The 18,503-nt window shown below is 44.4% G+C and overlaps 1 protein-coding gene and 1 long non-coding RNA gene across 7 annotated transcripts in view; one reads left to right on the top strand and one right to left on the bottom strand.

The window, feature by feature from the left end:
• LOC139767686 (uncharacterized) overlaps positions 1-18,503 on the top strand; it is a 212,472-nt gene that overhangs the window by 24,519 nt on the left and 169,450 nt on the right. For all 4 annotated transcript variants that reach the window (XR_011717198.1, XR_011717196.1, XR_011717199.1 and 1 more), the window contains exon 2: positions 842-964. This is a non-coding gene — a long non-coding RNA (uncharacterized lncRNA). The remainder of the gene's footprint in view (positions 1-841; positions 965-18,503) is intronic.
• Positions 1-18,503, bottom strand: part of Dati (zinc finger protein datilografo) — an 89,706-nt gene that overhangs the window by 18,923 nt on the left and 52,280 nt on the right. Inside the window, exons 4-12 of one of the 3 annotated variants that reach the window (XM_071697230.1) lie at positions 17,885-18,078; positions 13,896-13,925; positions 4,507-4,666; positions 2,781-2,993; positions 2,418-2,540; positions 2,128-2,268; positions 1,469-1,663; positions 440-660; positions 41-194 (exon numbers count right to left, since the gene is read on the bottom strand). In XM_071697230.1, the coding sequence (XP_071553331.1) occupies positions 41-194; positions 440-660; positions 1,469-1,663; positions 2,128-2,268; positions 2,418-2,540; positions 2,781-2,993; positions 4,507-4,666; positions 13,896-13,925; positions 17,885-18,078 (1,431 nt within the window). The remainder of the gene's footprint in view (positions 1-40; positions 195-439; positions 661-1,468; positions 1,664-2,127; positions 2,269-2,417; positions 2,541-2,780; positions 2,994-4,506; positions 4,667-13,895; positions 13,926-17,884; positions 18,079-18,503) is intronic. The other 2 variants (XM_071697228.1, XM_071697229.1) reach the window with 2 other exon arrangements.

Here is an 18,503-nt window from a genome sequence, read left to right as displayed (position 1 = left end):
GCGCAATAGGCATGTCGCCAATTCGTATTATAATACTTACCGAGATCCGGCGTTAGGGTATCCTGTTGGGACATTTGTTGGTTCGTATGGTGTCCCGGCATGCCGGAGGTGCTACCTCCGTTATGCTGTCCCAAATGATGTCTCACGTCGCCGCCCACCGCAGAACTTGCGGCAGCTGCCGCCGCTTGAGATACCTGTGTGCAAAAATGTGAAAAAAGATTGAAAAGTGGAAAAGGATTAAGAAACGTTTAGCCTATTTTTTTCAAATTATTTCTTCGTCGAACAAGAAATATAATTTATGCGTTATTCTTTAAATTTTTGTATGTTTATAACATACGTTCCGAGTACTCAAAATGATGAGTGTGAATATATTGAATCATGTATGTTTCTAACTTTGTGACTAATAGTCTATACGAAAAATTAGATTTTTTTTTCTTACCGCGAGTCTCAGGGCAGCTTCGGCTTGCGAACGGAGCAGAGCTTCCGCCTGATGCATCCTCAAAGCCTGCTCCGGTCCGCTCGCTTGCACTCCCTGCTGTTGGGGTCCCGTCGATCCTTGAGTACTACCGCTCATGTCACCGTTATTGCCCATTCTCATAGCCGCTGCCAGCGATGCCATGTCGACCGGTGAGAGATTAGGTGATACGGAATTTTGCAATCCTAACAGAAATATCGCTTTCACATCTCGCTTACCATAGAAAGTGATTTAAAATTTGCCTATAAAGAATATATACCGCGCTTTTCAAATCTTTTTTAAATACGAATAGATCGTAAGGTGTATTTTAATGTACATCTCATTTTGCAATCTTAAATTTCAAGTATTTCATACGATGTGTTTCAGAGTCTTGGACTATCGCGAGTGAACCACGATCTGCGGAACACGTGTCAAGGAGGGTAGCTCGCAAACGCGTCCCGCGCTTTCATCGTGGGAAGAGAGAGAGAGGGGGGCAGGAGAAGGATGACGGTAAGGAATTCCGATATTTGTTTTTCCTATCGTCGTTTCTTCGGCGAATTTCTCGACAAGTTACGACTCGCAAAGCTCCGCGAAAGAAACTGCGTGCGCGATAAATTTTACTAAATTAACTTGCTGTAATATCACACGAGGTATCGATAATCGTGGATCGCGTTTCTGCAATGTAGGAACATCGTTTTCCTCGGCAACAAATGCAGTCACGTCGAACGCTACTTATAAACGCTCGATCGAGTTCTCGTCGAAGACACGAGAAAAGCGGGCAACGCGAATGCAACATCGTGAGCGGAGAAACAACATTGTAAATCAAGTTTTATCGGCAATAATTGGAACGAAGCTATCGGCAATTTCCCCTCTAGTGCAATTTCGCATTGATAAGTGATAACGCAGTCCTCGGAGATTCGCGCGTCGCACGCTTGATCGATCTGCTAGATCGGGGCACAACTAGTTCTCGTTAAACATGATTTTATTATATATCATTTATTTATTCTCTCTTACCCGCTGACACGGCAGCCATGACAGCCATACGTTGTTGCTGCGACTGCATCTCATCGTGATATTGCTGTGCCGAACCCGGTTGACTTCCCGTTCGCAGTATCTCGCTGAGCTTGTTGCCGCTCGGCCCCGGCGACGCCATATTGTTGTTGTTGTTATTGTTGTTGTTGTTCAGTAGACCGGTGCCTGCGCAAAAATCTGCTCTCGTCAGTATGTACAGGGCGACGGACAGGCGGGGGATTTCACGCACATTTTACTAGCCAAACTAGGTAGCATATGTCATTCCGCGTCGGTATATAAATCGGCACGCTAAAGCGTTAAAAAGGCAACATTCCGAAGTGGATGTCGCCCGTAATAGCAGACCGTAGTGAGCGCCGTTCACATGAGAGAATTATTACTCAGACCAGAAATTCGTAAATATTTTATTTCGACTCAAGCATATATATTCATATATATTCTAGCTTACGTGTACTACAATAAGTTCACTAATGGTACATCACAACAGAGTTATGTCATTAACGAAATCAGAGAAAAAAAGGTGAATAACGGCGAGGTTACAAACTGTGCTCGAGCAAATGCGACAATATTATATCTATTATATCTAGATACTTGGTGGGCGTTCGTTTGTAAGTAGTAGACGTAGAACAAGTATCGTAGCGTACCAGGTTCACTACCGGCCGACGACAGTCTTCCGTTGCCGCTACTGCTATCCGAATGGGCCGACGGCGACGGGCACATAGGTGGTTGTTGCAAATTTTGCGGTCCTCCGGACTGACTTCCTCCCAACACGCCCAAACCTGCTCCTGTACAGCGTAAAGATGTTGCGTTAGAGCACCGCTCGGTCATCGGCGTCGTGTAATGTCGTAACTCTCTAACAACGTGACGGTTTCGACGCCACTCGAAATTTCTTAACATTAATAATTAGAGAAATGTAAACGTCTGTCTGTTATACCTAAACTCGAACTCGCGAGAATCTCCCTTTCCCGCCTCTCGGCGGCCGCGCGGCTCAGCACGTACTGCGCCGCGAACTGATGCTTCGGGTCCATCCTCATGTGCTCCATGTGGCTCAGGAGACCTTAACACCAGAGGAAAACGAACGTGGTCACAGTATAGAAAGACGATCGTATGGTCGCGCGTATACGGACGAATAAGTGTTACTTGGTGTAGACGTACGTTATACTCCACAGAACGAAAATCATAAGTTTTACAGCACAGAATGAAACTGAACTGTATTTACTTTCAACTTCGATACCCGAGCTATCGTCGGGCCCCGATCGGCCCGCCGATTTCGCGTTTACGTGGGCTAAATACTTACCGCTCTCGTGAGTGAAGACGGCTTGGCACACCGAGCACGGCCACATCCTGAGGCTCGTGCTAAGTTGACTGGTCTCAGGATGGCAGGCCAGATGCTTCCTAAGGCTACCCTCGTTGACGTAGTGCTTCCCGCACACTGGGCACGGGTGGTTGGCGGTCCGTCGCTTCGCTAGGTAAACCCCGGCAACGGAGGTTGTGCAGTCAGCGGAGGGAACAATAGGGCGACACAATTTCAAGGTCAATGCCAAGCAGGATAAAGCGTCCCAAGGAACGAAAGCCGCCTCCTCCTCATCCAACTCCTTCACCATCCTCATGTTTTCTCACATCTCTCTTTCTCTCCCTCTCTTTCGCTCTTTTTTTTTCCTCCCCCACCTTATTTCTCACGCACTCGCGTGCACGCGCGCGCGTACGTACGCACAGATTCCGGTCGACCTCGAAGGCGAAGGGAGACCTTACGGACGCGGGTAGCCAAGGACCAGGAGAGAGCACTGACCTCGGGCACGCAGAGTACTCGTCGGCCGGCGCCGTCGCCACCGCGCTGCTTAACTCCCTTTCACGAGCAAGGTCGCTGGCCCAAAAAGCCAGGATGCACACAGACGTACTCGCGCGCGTTGCACGAATGCGAACGTACAGAGAAAAAAAAAAGAAAACTCGTCGATAAAAAAGGTTATTTATATCGAAAAACACTCGCTATTTGTTACATCGAGTAAAAACGATGAAAAGTTATCACTCGTCTTGTCAATCTTAGTCGATTTTTTATTCCGATCTAAGTCCTTGCGCTCGAAATAACGATAACGTTATATGGCTCAACGTGCGCCCGCAATAGGCGCGATCCGTTAGCGTTCACATTTCAAATGCCGACCACTGTCGATCACTGTGACAGACCACCGTGTCGGCGCACTCACAATCAAGAATAAAACGCCGATTCCTCGCTTTAAAGTTGAACGAAGAAGCAGAGTAGGTTGACTTTTGTTCTCTGTACGTCCGCGAGTCCGCACACGTATCGCGCACGCATGTGTCAAGGCACGCATAGAGGTCGAACGAGAGACACCCTCGAAGCACCGTGTACATGTATTAGCGAGAAGTACCCAAGTATTAGTCGGCGAGTGTGCCAAATGCTACACGCCTTTCCCGCCCAGGCGAAAACCAGTACGAAGAAGTGAACAAGGACAATGTGTGCGTATCGCCCGCGCCAAAGCAAGTTTTTGGGATGGATGCGAAACGTACTTAAAGGCTAAAGAACGAACCACCCTTCGTGTCTTGACGAGCGGTTGCTCCACCTCTTTCTTAGTCTTACTCACGATTAACGTCGCCGCTCTCGTGTCTATGTCGGTCTCTCTCTTTCTTTCTCTATTATCGGAACCCTTAAGGGGCTCCTCGCAATCCTGCTTAAGGATTCTGGCGAAGAGTTAAATGCGGTTAGAGTGGACTGAGTTAAGTCTTTCGCCCGGAAAGTTAACGTGCGAGCGCGAAATTTGACGTTATGTTCGTTAATTAATCGGTGAGGAACGATACGGTCAAGGTTTCGTTTTCAAGCTCGCTTCATGCAACGATGCACTCCGCTTACGAGACTCCGCGCTCGGATTCCAGTTAATCGATCGGTTATGGTTAACGAAGATTAGTAGGTGCGCGAATGGAGAGAGATGGTAAGCAACGCGCGTGGAAAGGAGAGAGACATAGACGACCGGGCCGAGAGGGCGGTTGTTACGCGATTTTTCAATACTTACTGGCAACTCCGGAGGCGTTCGGGTCCTTGTGGGTGTGCTTCATGTGCTCCATCAGCGCCTCACCGCCGAGGAAGAGCTTGTGGCATACTGGACAGCTGGTTGCGTTCGGGCCGCCGATCAGGGCGGCGTGTTGCTGGAACACAACACGCTGTTGCAACTCCTTTTTTGGGGGCCCGGAAGAGGAAGTACCGGAAGCAGGCACACGCGGCGCACCGGTAGTAGAGAGCCGACCCAGAGAATACCACCACAGAGTTGCGAACCAGAAGCGCAGGACAGGCAGGGCACAGAACAGAACGATTGACCAGTGAGAGTTAAGGCACCAATAAACCGCCGCCACCACAGACTACTCCTTTGCACAGGGAATTCATGTCGAGTGTGTCTGGTAGGAACTTTGTGGTTTCCAGTCGGTCAAGTGCGATCGAAAAAGAATCGAGATAACGAAACAGCAAAAAAAAAGATGAAATTTTCTCTTTCGAGGCATATATCGCGATATCTTCATTTAATAATGATCCATTTACTGCCGCAATTTATTCACTGCTTATCGAACGAGAAACACTTTTATATTTTTACTTTGATTCTTGAAATATATTTTTTAATACGTTGAAATTAATTAAAATGAATTAATCTTCAATATTGCTTTAAAAAAGAATTGTATCGTACGTTTGGCAAATGGCTAGATTGCGGCAAGTGAATCGTCGGCGAAGATACTTGGAAAGATCATAGGTAGCTCTTGGAATATTACGGGATAGGAGTAAGATGTAAATTTCGACATTATTGGAATTACGTTCGTAATCTCCAACGTATCGCTGTTATGAGGAATACTGTGCCCATGTACGCTTTTTTCAAACACGTTTGTTATTGATTCTAATTTTGTAATCTCGAAATTTCATGATGCAAAAATAGAGATGTAGGAAGAGTCTTGACCGATTAAAAACATTGTCTTTAACGCCAGATCAGAGCACTCGGTTCGGGTGTAGGAACGTGGAGATACAATGTTCGGGGAACTTGAAGCGAAGCCTAGACAGACAAATATGTGGAAGCGTGGGGTCCGGAGAACGATCGGAGCGGATTAATCCTTAACCGCGCGATCAGGGATTTCATCGGTTAATGCTGCTGGCATCGACCTCGTGTATGCATGTATGAAACCTAAAGGCCGATGCCAGACGTTGCGTTGCGAAAACAAAGCGAGCACTTTCATCGACCTTGGACCTCCGATCGACCCCGTGCGACCTCACCCATGAACGGGAATGCGAAGCATGGAATGACTAGCTTGTACCATACATCAGTTTTAACTACCATGGTCGCTGCTAGCACACATCTTCGGCTCGCATCTGCGCATTCCTTTCTCTTCTTTTCTCTGCTTTGCGCATTTTAACGTTAAACAAGATCTATCGTATGGTTTATCTTTACCGAACTTGCTGTGCTACCAACGGCCATATTAAAATCAGGATTAAAATGAAATCATAAATGAAATTCGACGTCCTTAGTGCCAGATAGAATGACTTTTTTCTCCCTTCATTCTCTGGCGCGTCACGCGGTAAGGAACCGATTCGCACTGATTGCATTATCCTCGTGTCATTTTTTTTGTCCTTTCTGTTGCGTCCCCCCTTTTATCATAGTCCGTCTCTCTTCTTTATTTTCCTCTTTTTCTATCCGAACACGCGAAGGTTGCTTGCACGCATACAAGGCGGTAGGTGTATACACGCGCTCGAGGAAAAACATGGCGGCGGCCGTACCTCGCTCGAAAGAGTGCTTAAAACGGCAGTAGGAGAAGAAGAAAAAGAAAAAGGCGCGAAAGAAGGAGAAGGTTGTGAACGGGCAGGAACGGGCTAAAACGAGACCGGACGGCAATGACCCCAAAGAGTTTCGGGGTCCCCCATTCCTCTCTTCCTTCCTGTTCTTGCTTCTCCGATTCGCAACTTCTCCTTCTTCTTTTCCCCATACTTTTTCGCCTCTCTTCCCTCCCACATACCGCGCCCTGAATCTGTCTCCGTCTTTCTTTTTATTCCTGACCTGGGACAATCGCGAACGCGTTGAGGCAACGGACACGGAGCGGGACAAGGCTAAAACAAGTTCTGACGGCAATGACTTCGAAATTTTTTAAGACTTCGCCGCCTTTTTCTCACGCGCCTTCTATCTCTTCTCTACTATTGTCCTGTTCTCTATATGATTTTCCGCTTTTCGCATCTTAAACGCGGATTTATTTTTGCGCACTCGCCTTTATAGACTTCTTCTCCTTGTGTCGGGAGGGAAAGAGAGATGTGTATCTTCTTTATAAGTACATACACGCTCATCTAAAGCCTCTTCGTACTTCCTCCTTTCCTCGACATTTTTAACGATGTGTCAGATGCCGGCGCAATCCTGATTTTCTGCAATCCCGACTCTTCCCGCTCGTAAACAAGCGAGACGGCATGCCACGCTAGAAAAGCTAAAGAGCAGGAGGGAAAGGATACCAATCGGACGATAATCGCCTCGTCGCATAGTCGCATTTATTTTCGGTTTTCTCCTTCCGGTTTTCCTCCCGGCTCGGTTTCATCGTTCGCGTACGCGCTTGTTCTCGCGCGTGTTTCTTCTCGCTTGGCTCGGCTCCACTCTTGTCCCACGATAAACTCGAGAGTGGGTGGCCGACCGCCGGCATACTTATGGCTTCTATTTCCTTTTTTATCCCGAACCTGGGGCAGCCGCGAGCGCGTTGAGAAGACGGCGACGAGGACGGCATCGCTGGCCGTGCCGCCGTCACCGCCACCGCCACCGCCACCGCCACCGCCACCGCCGCCGCTGCATGTAAGTTATTCTCGGAGGGAGGCTGCGGTCCCTAGGTTCGACGCCCCGACCTGGCCCAACTGGAAAAAACCGGTTTCTTCGTCGCGCTCTTCCTTTTTTGCCTGCATCCTCGCTTTTTGCGCCGCGAGTGCCTCGACTTCTCTGACGCTCTTTCCCTTCTTCTCCATCCCGTTCGCCACGGTCGCTCCCCTTCTCTTTCTCTTTCTCTTTCTCTTTCCCTATCTTTCCCGCTCTCCTTTCTCGCTCTTCCTCTCTCTTTTTTTCTCTCTCTCTTTCGCTCTCTCCTCGTTCCTCCAATTTATTCTCTCGACTCGAGAGAGTAGACGCGGCGTGGGCGAATCCCCGAGGGACTTTATGATCCGCCGTGACCAGATTCATCTCTCTCGCGAGGCTATACGCGCGGTGTATTCGCTGCACGCCGTTCTTGCTACTATTCCCAATTCCGTACTTCCTGGTCCCTGGTAAGAGGCTCTACATATATCTGCCAGAGCCGCCGGTTTTCTGTATTGCCCCGGGATCATCGCTTCGTCAAAAATACGGAGATTCTATCGCGATAGGTTCTGCGTGCACTCTTTGTTTATACTTCAAAACATTTCGATTATATCGAAATGCGAGATAAATGTGGAAACGAGAACCTTTAATTTGATCATTTTTGTTGAGGGTTGAAAGCGTTCGTGTGCATCGAAATTACTCGTAAATTTGCAAATAATCTTATTTTCGTTTGTTGAATAAATTTTCAGTGGCGCTAATCAATATCAGAAATAATCGATAATTGCTGAATAATAACGGGAGGGAATACACAATGGTTGGCAAAGCGACGTCTGTGTCTGATATTTTTAATCGCACTGTAAATAAATTGGTATTTGATTTAACCGTGATTAAGTATTTGATGGTCCTCCGATTAAGCGGCGGTAATTATAAATTTTATCGGATCCTTTGTTCATTGAGCGCATCTGATCACATTATTGGTCGACTGCTCGGCCGACACGATCACGCTTACTCCCTCGGATTTTTTCGCACCCTATCGCCGATTGGTTCCTCGATTTTTCCAGCGATTCCGGTCGTAGATTATCCGTTCCTCGAGGCCTGACGCGGGCCCGGGTCAGGGAGTGGCGTAAAAAGGAAGTGGGTGTGAGCACACGCGTAGCGGTGCGTGACGTCGGCCGCGATGTGGCCATTTTGTGTTCATAGAGACGGGACCATCTTTGATCGAGGGTCGAGATCTCGTTAGCAGAACGATTCTATTAGAACAAATCAAGACGAGAGATTTTTTTTATGCTCGTGCGTACAATCAATACGATATCATCCGTGATTTGCGACGTTTAAATGTATAGAACGCCCTACGGTAACCATAGCCACCAGCGTATTCTAAAGATTGCAATTAAATTGAAAAAAAAAAACTTAATCTGAAGATTTGAAATCGTTATAAATAATTAAAACTGGCCAATAGTATCGCGCAAACTTTGCGCGTTCAAGTCTATGTTTGACACGCAATTGATTTGTTATTAATTTTAATATAATTGAGTTTTATTGCTCAGCTGTTTTTTCCCTTTTAATTTTTTATATGCAGATGTGTCCGTGCTGTAGCAAGCAGGTAATAACAAGCACATTTTAATAGTTACATGTTATTTAAGTTTCTCTTTTAATAAAAATTTGAAGAATTTATTAATTTCTCCACTTGAAAACAATTATTAAATTTAATATTAAATCTGAATTTGAAAAATGTAATTTATCTTCGTTTTATGACCGGAAAATAGGAATGTTTAATTTATTATTATTATTATTCTGTGACTAAATTTTTACGTTAACAAAAAAGCTGAATTATACGATTTTAATAATTCAAGAAAAAATGAGTTGCTACATTCTCTTCGAGCAATTTAATTTTATTTTCTTGATGTTTTAAAATTGTAACTCATGGTTCATTAAAATCACAGAATTTCATTCTCCTAGAAACATGATGGTTTTTGGTAAAAGGTAATAATAATAAATTTATATAAGTATTTTTCGATCGAAATTTTATTCTTTAAAATGTTAACTTTAATAATAGTTTATAAGGCGACGTCTACTTGTCGAAACAGATATTTCGCGCAATCAATTCTTTCAAAGTAGATATCGAATGAGAATCGAGATAGGAATTATCACTGTCTTGTAATATTTACAGTGACACAATTATATCTTCGAACCGTTGCTCGAAGTTGAATATATTTTACATCGCAGTTGAAATTTTTCATCTACTTATTATTTTTTGAATTGAGAGCTCGGAATCGAGCGATTCAACGTGAATGTATCGTTTATTAATAATTGAGTTGCAAAAGATAGTATATGTATACTTGGCGTATATGTATTTCGTAGTGATAATAATTTGTGTGGCACGCGACTTACGCTTACTTTTTACGGCATACTGTTCTGTATACGCGACTGCACGACTTTGTTTACGTTCGCGCGGCGAGACGGCAAGCCGGCAGGTAACGGCGCGAGCCACTCGATATGTATTATTTCTCGAGACGCCATCGCGACAAGTACTAGGAGTAAACGCGATCATTCCTTATGAATAGTTATCAGTAATGTTATCATAATTAATCGTGTCGCGTTGTACGATACGCGAGTAAAGTTGTTAGCGATTTTTCCGTCGTCAATAGATATGAACGATTCAAAGTAATATCGACTCAAAGAATAAATTAAATTAAGTCAAGCAGTATTGCGATGTATTTAATTAGCCGTAGTTAAACCTGCATTTTAATATTTTCCAATAAAGTAACATAACTTCGTCCGTACATCGATAATCTATTAAAATCTTTATCTGCGTTAAAAATTCTTCCATCGCGCTAATTGACATGAAATGTCGAGCAAATCGTAGCTTTGCACGATCACGCTTTTTCCGTATTATTTTTTCGTAACAATGATACGAAAACTAATTTACAGTATCGCATAAAGTGCTGCGCGATCGTTGTATTGTGGTAATTAGTGCGCGGGCGATCATAATTAGCCGTGTTTTCGCAAGTGTGTAGTGTGAGTGCCACGAAGAAATCTAAGAGGAGGTCCGCCGACGACGGCGGAGTAATCTTTGGATAAGTTTATTATTTTATGCTTGAAATGATTGTTCATAATTATACATATTCTATGTAACCATTATTTCTTGAAATATTAATTATTTTAACTATTATAATTTGGATACACTTTTATCGTGCACCTCATCGTAATCTGCGATGTATAGCTTACAATTCCGCTGTTGCGCATCGCATCGATGAGTATTTTACATACCATAGATTTGAAGTAATGGATCTATGAAAATTGTATTAGATGCATGCATGTAGATACATGTTCGTATCGGAATCTTTAAGATTTCAAATAAATGTAACATCTCCTAGATCCATTGCTTTAAAATGGATAGGCTAAGATGGATTTGTGCAATATTTAATCTTGGATTTTATGCAATTACTTGTCAATCGACAAATGCACCAAGCTCGTTATATCGATCATCAATTGGTATCTCATGAATGAAATGCACATCAATTGCTTGAAATTTTTATATGAAAAACTCACAAGAGAATATAAATAAGAAATTATAAGAAATATTTTACAAGTAGAATCGGCTTGATAAAATGTGATAAATAATGATAATAATTTTCGTAAAAGAGAAATTGTCTCTAAATCTAGTAAAGATATTATTTCTACTTTGCCAAGCACTCTGTAGCAAAAGAACATTATGAGAATATAATATATTATAATATTATTGTATTATAATTAAATTCTTCTTTGGTAGAGGAATTATTTTATTCTTTCTCTTTTTTCTTTTTCTATTCAGAAAAAAAATTTCTTTTTGATAGAATTTAAATTGTGCGTTTGAACTATCTATATTTTTCCAAGATTAAATAATGTATATATTGCAAAAGAAATCAATACTCAGAAATGTTTTAAATATGTATAAGTCATAAGCATGAGTAAAACAATTTATATTCAATATTCAATTAATATAGCATATTTCAATAAATTCATTTAATAAAAAATATGCTATTGATTATATATATTAATTTTTATTATGCACTAAGTTTATCCTAATTTTTTATAGTTTCTTCGTACTTATTGCCAGTTTGAAATATAATTTTTAATATCACAATGTAATTACGGATCTGAGCGCGAAAAATTGACGAAATACTATTGGCCAACTATTGAACACTTATAGCTCGAAATTTATTACGATCTCGACATTTTCATGTTAGGATTTTTAACTGTGATTATAATCTTCGGAATACGCTATTAATATGTGGCACGATATAACACCTCTGTATATACGATAGAATTATATTCCTTCTTCTGCTCTGATTTTTTTTACGGTTTTACGAATTACAATTTATAAAAGCGCATTTTAAATGCGGCCAATAATCAACAATATGCGGGCTCCACTCTTTTCCTCGGGCGGCGATAAAATCCGAAGGCCGTTTTGCGCGCGGTGCGCAATTCTTTTCTCCCGCCCTCCCGTCGTTCCTTCTTTCCTTCTTTTTTTTCTTTGCCGCCGCCGTCTTTCCTTGGCTTTTTTAGCAGTGACGAGGCCGCGAGACTCGGCGGCAGACAACCTTCGGTACGATACTCGGGCTGTTCGTTCGGCTCCAGCGCTGCTCGCGGAATCCGCTAAGAGATATTCACCGGCTTGCTCATCTCCTCCTTCTCTTTCGTCCGAAAGAAAGAGCACGCTCCCTCGCTTCGGCTCGCTCGCTCGCGCGAACGTTATTTTCTCGAGACGAGAACGCTTTGTCTCCCGATAAGGAAGGCACCAGAAATTCTTGATTCCCTTTCTCCGTTCGCGTCTGACTCATAGCTGCTTTCGGAGCTTTCGGTCGAATGATGAGAAGAACACAAACAACGCAAAAGTCCAAAGGATGTATAAAAGACATCGAAAGTATCTCTGAGAGCTTCTAGATTTTTGTTTTGCTCAAGAACAATTTTCTCGTGATAATATCATGCTCAGAGATATTAAATAGTTATATGATATTTTTCATCCCCTTCGTGGTCGTTTCGTTCTTGGACCCGAAAAAATATATAAAAAACGTGCGATCGATAGGAATTAATATGCATCGCTAGTCACCCCGCGACTCGTTCTTCATCACCATCCCGTGTTATTAATCCACTTCCAAGAGTCGCGCGCTGATAATTCGCGCGTAACACACGTACGTGAAAATCAGTCACTGACGAACGACGTGAGGCGAGAATGAGGGAGAAAAAAAGCGAATCTACCTAACGCGACGAGGGTTGACGACGGAGCACCCTCCGTGTTGTGCCAATAGGAGGCTCGAATCGACCCCGAACGCGTTCGACTAGGCGAGCGGAAAAAAAGGAGCGCGAAGGGGCGTCGGTACAATGGGGGTACAAATCCCACCCTATCGAGAACGCCACGGGAATGATTTCATTAGTGTCCGCGCTGGTGATCGAACACGGAGAGAAAAAAATAGAGACGGAAAGAGTCACGGAGGCGGGGTCGAAAAAATTAATGCCTCGGAGTGTGAGAAAGAAGGAAAGCTCGAAGCGCGTGATCGGAAAATGGATTCGCGAATATGAAAATTACACGAAGCTTACTCGAAGTAAAGTAGTCGTAAGAATAATCGAAGTTAATGTGAAAATCGCGATAAGTGCGGAGATATTATCCTAAGATATTTTATAGTGATGTTTTTTTTTTCGTTATACGTGAAAGGAACTTAAATAAATGCGAAAGTTGCGGGGAAAAAGACTGAACGAAAAAATCGCGAGTACAAAATCTCGTAAGAGCGAGCCGATTTTCGAGGGGTTTTGCCGCGAAAGACCGTCCCACTTTTCTATTTTAATGCCGCAAAAGAGACAAAGAGTGAAAAGTCCTTCTGGAGATTCGCCAGCCGGTGATGTTTATACCGACGAAAAAGAGAAAGAGAGAGAGAGAGAGGCTGTACTGGGAATCTGAGAGGGGAGAGGTATTCGGAGAGGAGTGTGGAGCGAACCTTGCTTAATTAGAAGAGCGTTCCGAAATTAAGAAGCGGCAATTAGCCGCGATCGACAGGCGAAAGCGTATGTGTTGCGCTCTTCGGTGATACATCATCGTACATCTCCATGACTGTTGCTATTATGACTGTCGCGACATGAGACATTAATGAATTGCATATTCATGACGTAGGAAAAAAAAGGAACAAGAAAGAGCCGCATTATAATCATTTCACAGTCTTTGCGTCGCGAGATCAATCAGGCAGCGATACTCTGTCTGCATTCAGCAATATACAATTTCACATGACGCGCCGTTAATTAAATAGGTAACGTGTATCAGACACATGAAAAATGCGAAAGCGCCGTCATAATTTCGCGCCATAATGCTATCATAATTTCGCGTATTTCGAGAAAACTGCGTAACTGGCGAGGATGTGCATATGTGTAAATAGTGTGTTTGTGTTTGTGTTTGTGTGTGTGTGTGTGTGTGTGTGTGCGTGCGTTAGTGTTTCGCGCGAATGGATCATTATAATGAAAATCGGAAACCACAATTTTACAGGTGTGACGAGTGAACATGTAAACGCGTCGTGAAACGAGTTGAAATTACAGCCGAAAGGAATTCCCATAGGCTTTCCCACATATTGACCCGATCGTTTTACCTTTAATCGTTGCCATGGGTACTTCGAACACTGCGACAAAGAGACCAGCATGAAATGGAGATCAATTTGAATTAATGTGATACCATTAAATCGTCAGTCATAGGTTTAGATTTTCAGGAGTGTTCATACCGATCGTGTATGCACGCTCTCGCGGAAGAAGTTAAAAAAAAACATCGCGTAAATACCGCGAGCACGGTAATTAATTAGCGCCCCGTGTTGGCGAAAATACGGCACGATAAGCGGATAAAACCACCTCCATCCCACGCGCAAACAGATTTACATTTATCGCAGGCACATCAATCCGTACGCGGCCAACGAGGATCGCACGTGTAAAAAAAAATCTAGCGTTAAACGTGATACAACCACCGCGCGGTTTTTAGCACAGCAAAGGGAGAGGGATAAATCTCCGTGGCGAGAGAAAATAAATCTAATGGTTAACGAGTTTTTACCGAGCCGCGCGCCGGGGCAATTAAGAAGAGGGGGGTGGAGGAGGGTCCGGAGAGGGATGACAGGAAGGCCCCGGAGGTGAGTCGGAAGAAGGTCGGAAGATACGCGAGGAAGGTCCGCGAGGCGGTAGAAAAGGGGGTTGTATCGTGTTGCACGACATTCAACCCTTGTACCGCTAAACTACGGATAAATACGGAAGGCTGCGCGCCATGTGAAAGTGGCTAAGAGCCATGAGAAGGAGAAAGAGGGCGAGAAGAGATCAGGGCTGGCCAAATTCGCGAGACTCTCGGTAAAATATTCGTAATTTCGCGTTCTCATTTACGGTCAAATTCGCGTGCCGTCCAGATAAGGAAATAAAAGTCTCGCGACGAAGAGAAAAGAGAGAGAAATAGATAGATATCGCTATTTATTATGCGCTCCAGGATAAATCCTCTTAAGAGAGAGAGAGAGAGAGAGAGAGAGAGAGAGAGAGAGAGAGAGAAAGCTCGTACTCGCACGGACACAATGTATTACGAGATTGGGAGATTTTATATCTTGATGACAAGCGAGAAGAAATTTCGACGTGGAGATGAACTCTCTCGTGGTTCGGCGACGCGAAATTTAGGAGCGTGGCTGTATTAACCGGAGACATATCGCGGCAGTGTATCGTTGCGATGATCCGCCCCTGTTCCGAGCCGAGCGGGAAGAGGGTAACAGTTAATAGGATACACCGAGAGAGAAGAGAAGAAGGACGAGGAGATGGAAAGGGGGAGGAGAGGGATGTGTAGGTACCATAGACGAGTTTCTATGCCCGGGCTACCGATCGTTCTCTATAATACATTTACGCTCCAGCCTATTATAATATTGTACTCTGAGTGTATTGTCTTTCTTAGCGGGATAATGTTTCGCCGACACGCCAGGCCTCGACCTGGAGCGTAACTCTTTCATTTCCCCTCACTCTCCACCGTACTTCCGTGAGCCGTTCCTCTTTCTTCGTTGTCTCGCTCTTTCTCTCTCTTTCTTTCTTTGCGTCTCGAGCTATCTCGTGTTCCGGTTGCTTTTCCTCTTTCTCTGTTTCTCTTGCTGTTTTTTTTTTTAACAACGATCCATTAGCTATCGGGGTAGCAGCCGGCGCGAAGGAGACGGGCGGCTAGGCGGTTTGAAATAGCGAAAACAATTTCAAGAAATCTGCCCCGGCGAAAATTCGATTAGCCGCGGAAGATGGGCTCGAGCTCTCCATTTGTTTCGTTTCGTTTCGTTTCGTTTTATTTCCAGCAGGCGTACTCTGTTTCTGTCGCGCGCTCGCGCTCGCGCTCGCGCTCGCGCCGGCGGCTTTTAATTACTTCGCCGCTGCGCTCTCGCCGTAAGATCTTCTCTCCCTTCTTCCCGTTCTTCTGCATCTTCTCCATTTCTTCTCGCTGCTTCCCGTGGTTTTTCTTCCTCCTTTAACGCGAGCTACGTGCATCCTGATGTTTTTGCCGATAAACCTGGACAACGCCGCCGTTCTCGCGGCATCTCAGCTTGATACGTTGCTGCATATTTCGTATTAGTATTTAATCTGACACATTGATCTCGCGCGCATAAGTCAGCTATTCAGGAATAGTTTCGCACAGGGCGAGCCCTACCATTGGAAAATCTCATCAAGGCCGTCCGTTATACATAAAAAACGAAGGGTCAAATAACTCGACTGCAAAAAATATTCTCATTAGTGCGAGGATTATCGCACGGCGCGTAAAAAACCGGTGGCGGTAATGGGGTCGTCATTATGCGTCAGTTCATTCTTTCGTAACTGCGCATTTTTAGGAGGAAGAAAAAAAATTGGTGGGCTTGTAAGGCGGGGGCCGTCGACATGATTTCACGGGTGATTTATCGGGGTCGTGCGGGGGACGGTAACGGGATAATCTGTAGGCTTTAGCCGTGGATTAGGTTTCAATTAGAGCAGCCCGATGAGCCGGGCGTTAAAAGAACGATATTTATTGCCGGGGCGTCCGACGTGTGAACGGATTAAGCTCGCGTAAGCCTGGACGCGCCGCATGCCGCACCTGATTCCGCGATTCGCGAAAATCGAACGTCTCGAAATATGACGATGATCTACATTTTGCATATTTGATTATCTAGTATTTAATTCCCGGCTTTCATGATAAAATGATAAAATGTCATGTTTCATGATTGAGGCAAACGCATTAGTAGAAATGTTGTTTTACGAATTGTTACGTAACGTAATCAGCATAAATTAGAAAAAGTTTGAACGTCTTTTCTCGCGGCGAAGAGAAAGGAGGAAGAGAAGAAGGAGATGAAGGAGAGGAACGAAAGAAATGGATAAGAGCGCCTTACGTACAAGCCGACAGATGCCTTCCCACGTTTTTTCGTTGAGACATGTGCCCGGCGCGGAAGGCGAAAGGGTTGAGAAATTCAGTTGCCGGCCGGGTGGGGCGGCGGCGGCAAAAAACTGCCCCACGATACAAGATTCCGCCGGTAATCGCTGCGAGCCGCGATTCCACGCGAGCGAGGGGTGAATTCGATTAACGGGCACGGGGGTCATGGTCTTTTTCTCAGATCAGACCGTGTTTTTTTTTTTTTTTTATAAACCTCTGTCCCTCTAATAACCGGTCGGTGTCACGCACCCTTGGCCACCGTGAAGCTCGTGCGTGTGTAAACAACGATTGTTCATTCACGGCGATTTGTATGAGAAAATCCTTCGGTCTATCGCTTGTAATGCAACGTGTCAAAGAGCTTCTCGCCCGTCGTGACATCTTTGTTGGTCGGATTTCTGTCGAGGGCGTTAATTATTCGCCGTGATCGGTTTCTTCATGTTCTGTCCTGTCATCTCTGTTAGAGGATCGCTGTAATTTCTATGAATTCAAGCGACAATCTTTATTCGATTTTCTCAAATCGATTGATCGTGTAACGTCGATTCTGTGATGATAAGCGCCGTATGAGAATTCAGAGGCAAAAGCAAGCCCAAGCACCCCGCGAAGGATCCCAGAGGAATTATCCAAAGCTCTCGATATATGGTTACTTTGATAGAATAAATATACGCTATCTACAAAAGGGAGAGACTAAGAATTGATGGCGCGATTATTTAGGTTGGGACGTGCTTGGATTTGAATTTTCTATTCGCAAAGCTTGATGTTTGCCGGTATGCACTTAAGCCCGACACGTCCGCCGCATCTCCAACGACGACGACGACGACGACGACGACGACGACGACGACTGTTTTAACTTGCTTGAGACTTGCATCGATTATATAGGGAGCTCTCGAAACGGAACAAAGGAAACGGCGGACAAAGAGCGTTTAAACGGGAATCTATCTGTACAAGTATCGAGGCAAGCGTGAACCCACCACCACCATATGCGTGCGTGTACGAATAACGAGAACGTGTCACGTGAGAAAGAGTTAATATAAGATTTCGGTCGTTAGAGGCGATTATAGCGAAAGTATATTTACGCGCGATTACACCGAAATCGATCCGATCCTTCTTCTTTTTTCATTTCCCCTTCGGTTAATTACCGGCACCGCGTATCAGCGAATTTGCGAGTTGGACGTCGGATTTGGTACATACATGACTGACCTTCGACGTGTGGGTACGGAGGCTGGACTCCGTGGCGAAACCCTTGCCGCAGATGTTGCAGTGGAACGGCCGGTTCTTCGCCCGCTCCACCTGAGCGTCGTGATTCCTCAGGTGTTGCTGCAAATTCGACAGTTGGATGAAGGCCCGCCCGCAGTCCGGTAAATGGCACTTGTACGGTCGTTCACCTGCGATCAGATACCGTAAGGCGTATTAGAATTTCGTGCGGCTGTGCACGAGCGTACGTAAATTGTGTTACGGTGGAACACGTAACGGCCCCGTACACGCTCGATCGGGAAATTCGCACCGGTCATGCCACGTGATTTTCCTACACCTAGAGATCGTTCGAAATTCGAAATTTTATCTTCCATCGAAAGATGAATAAGTGTATATTGGCATATCCATAAATCTTTCTACCATCAACTGTCGCGTATGACAATTTTTAATAATGACAATATTTACTGCAAATTATTGAAAACTTTCAAGTTTTATTTTTTAAAATAAATTTTCATATTTCGATGGATTATCGTATTTGTATCTATTTATAGTAGTCACGGTGCTTTCCTATTATTCGTAATCATGCGTAAAGTATTCATGTTCCGTAAGCCGTTTA

This window comes from Temnothorax nylanderi, unplaced genomic scaffold, assembly GCF_030848795.1.
Source record: "Temnothorax nylanderi isolate EJ_2023f unplaced genomic scaffold, tnyl_v1.0 TNYL_tig0011_pilon, whole genome shotgun sequence".
NCBI classification, from domain to species: Eukaryota; Metazoa; Arthropoda; class Insecta; order Hymenoptera; family Formicidae; genus Temnothorax; species Temnothorax nylanderi.
This window is presented reverse-complemented; position numbering and strand designations above follow the sequence as displayed.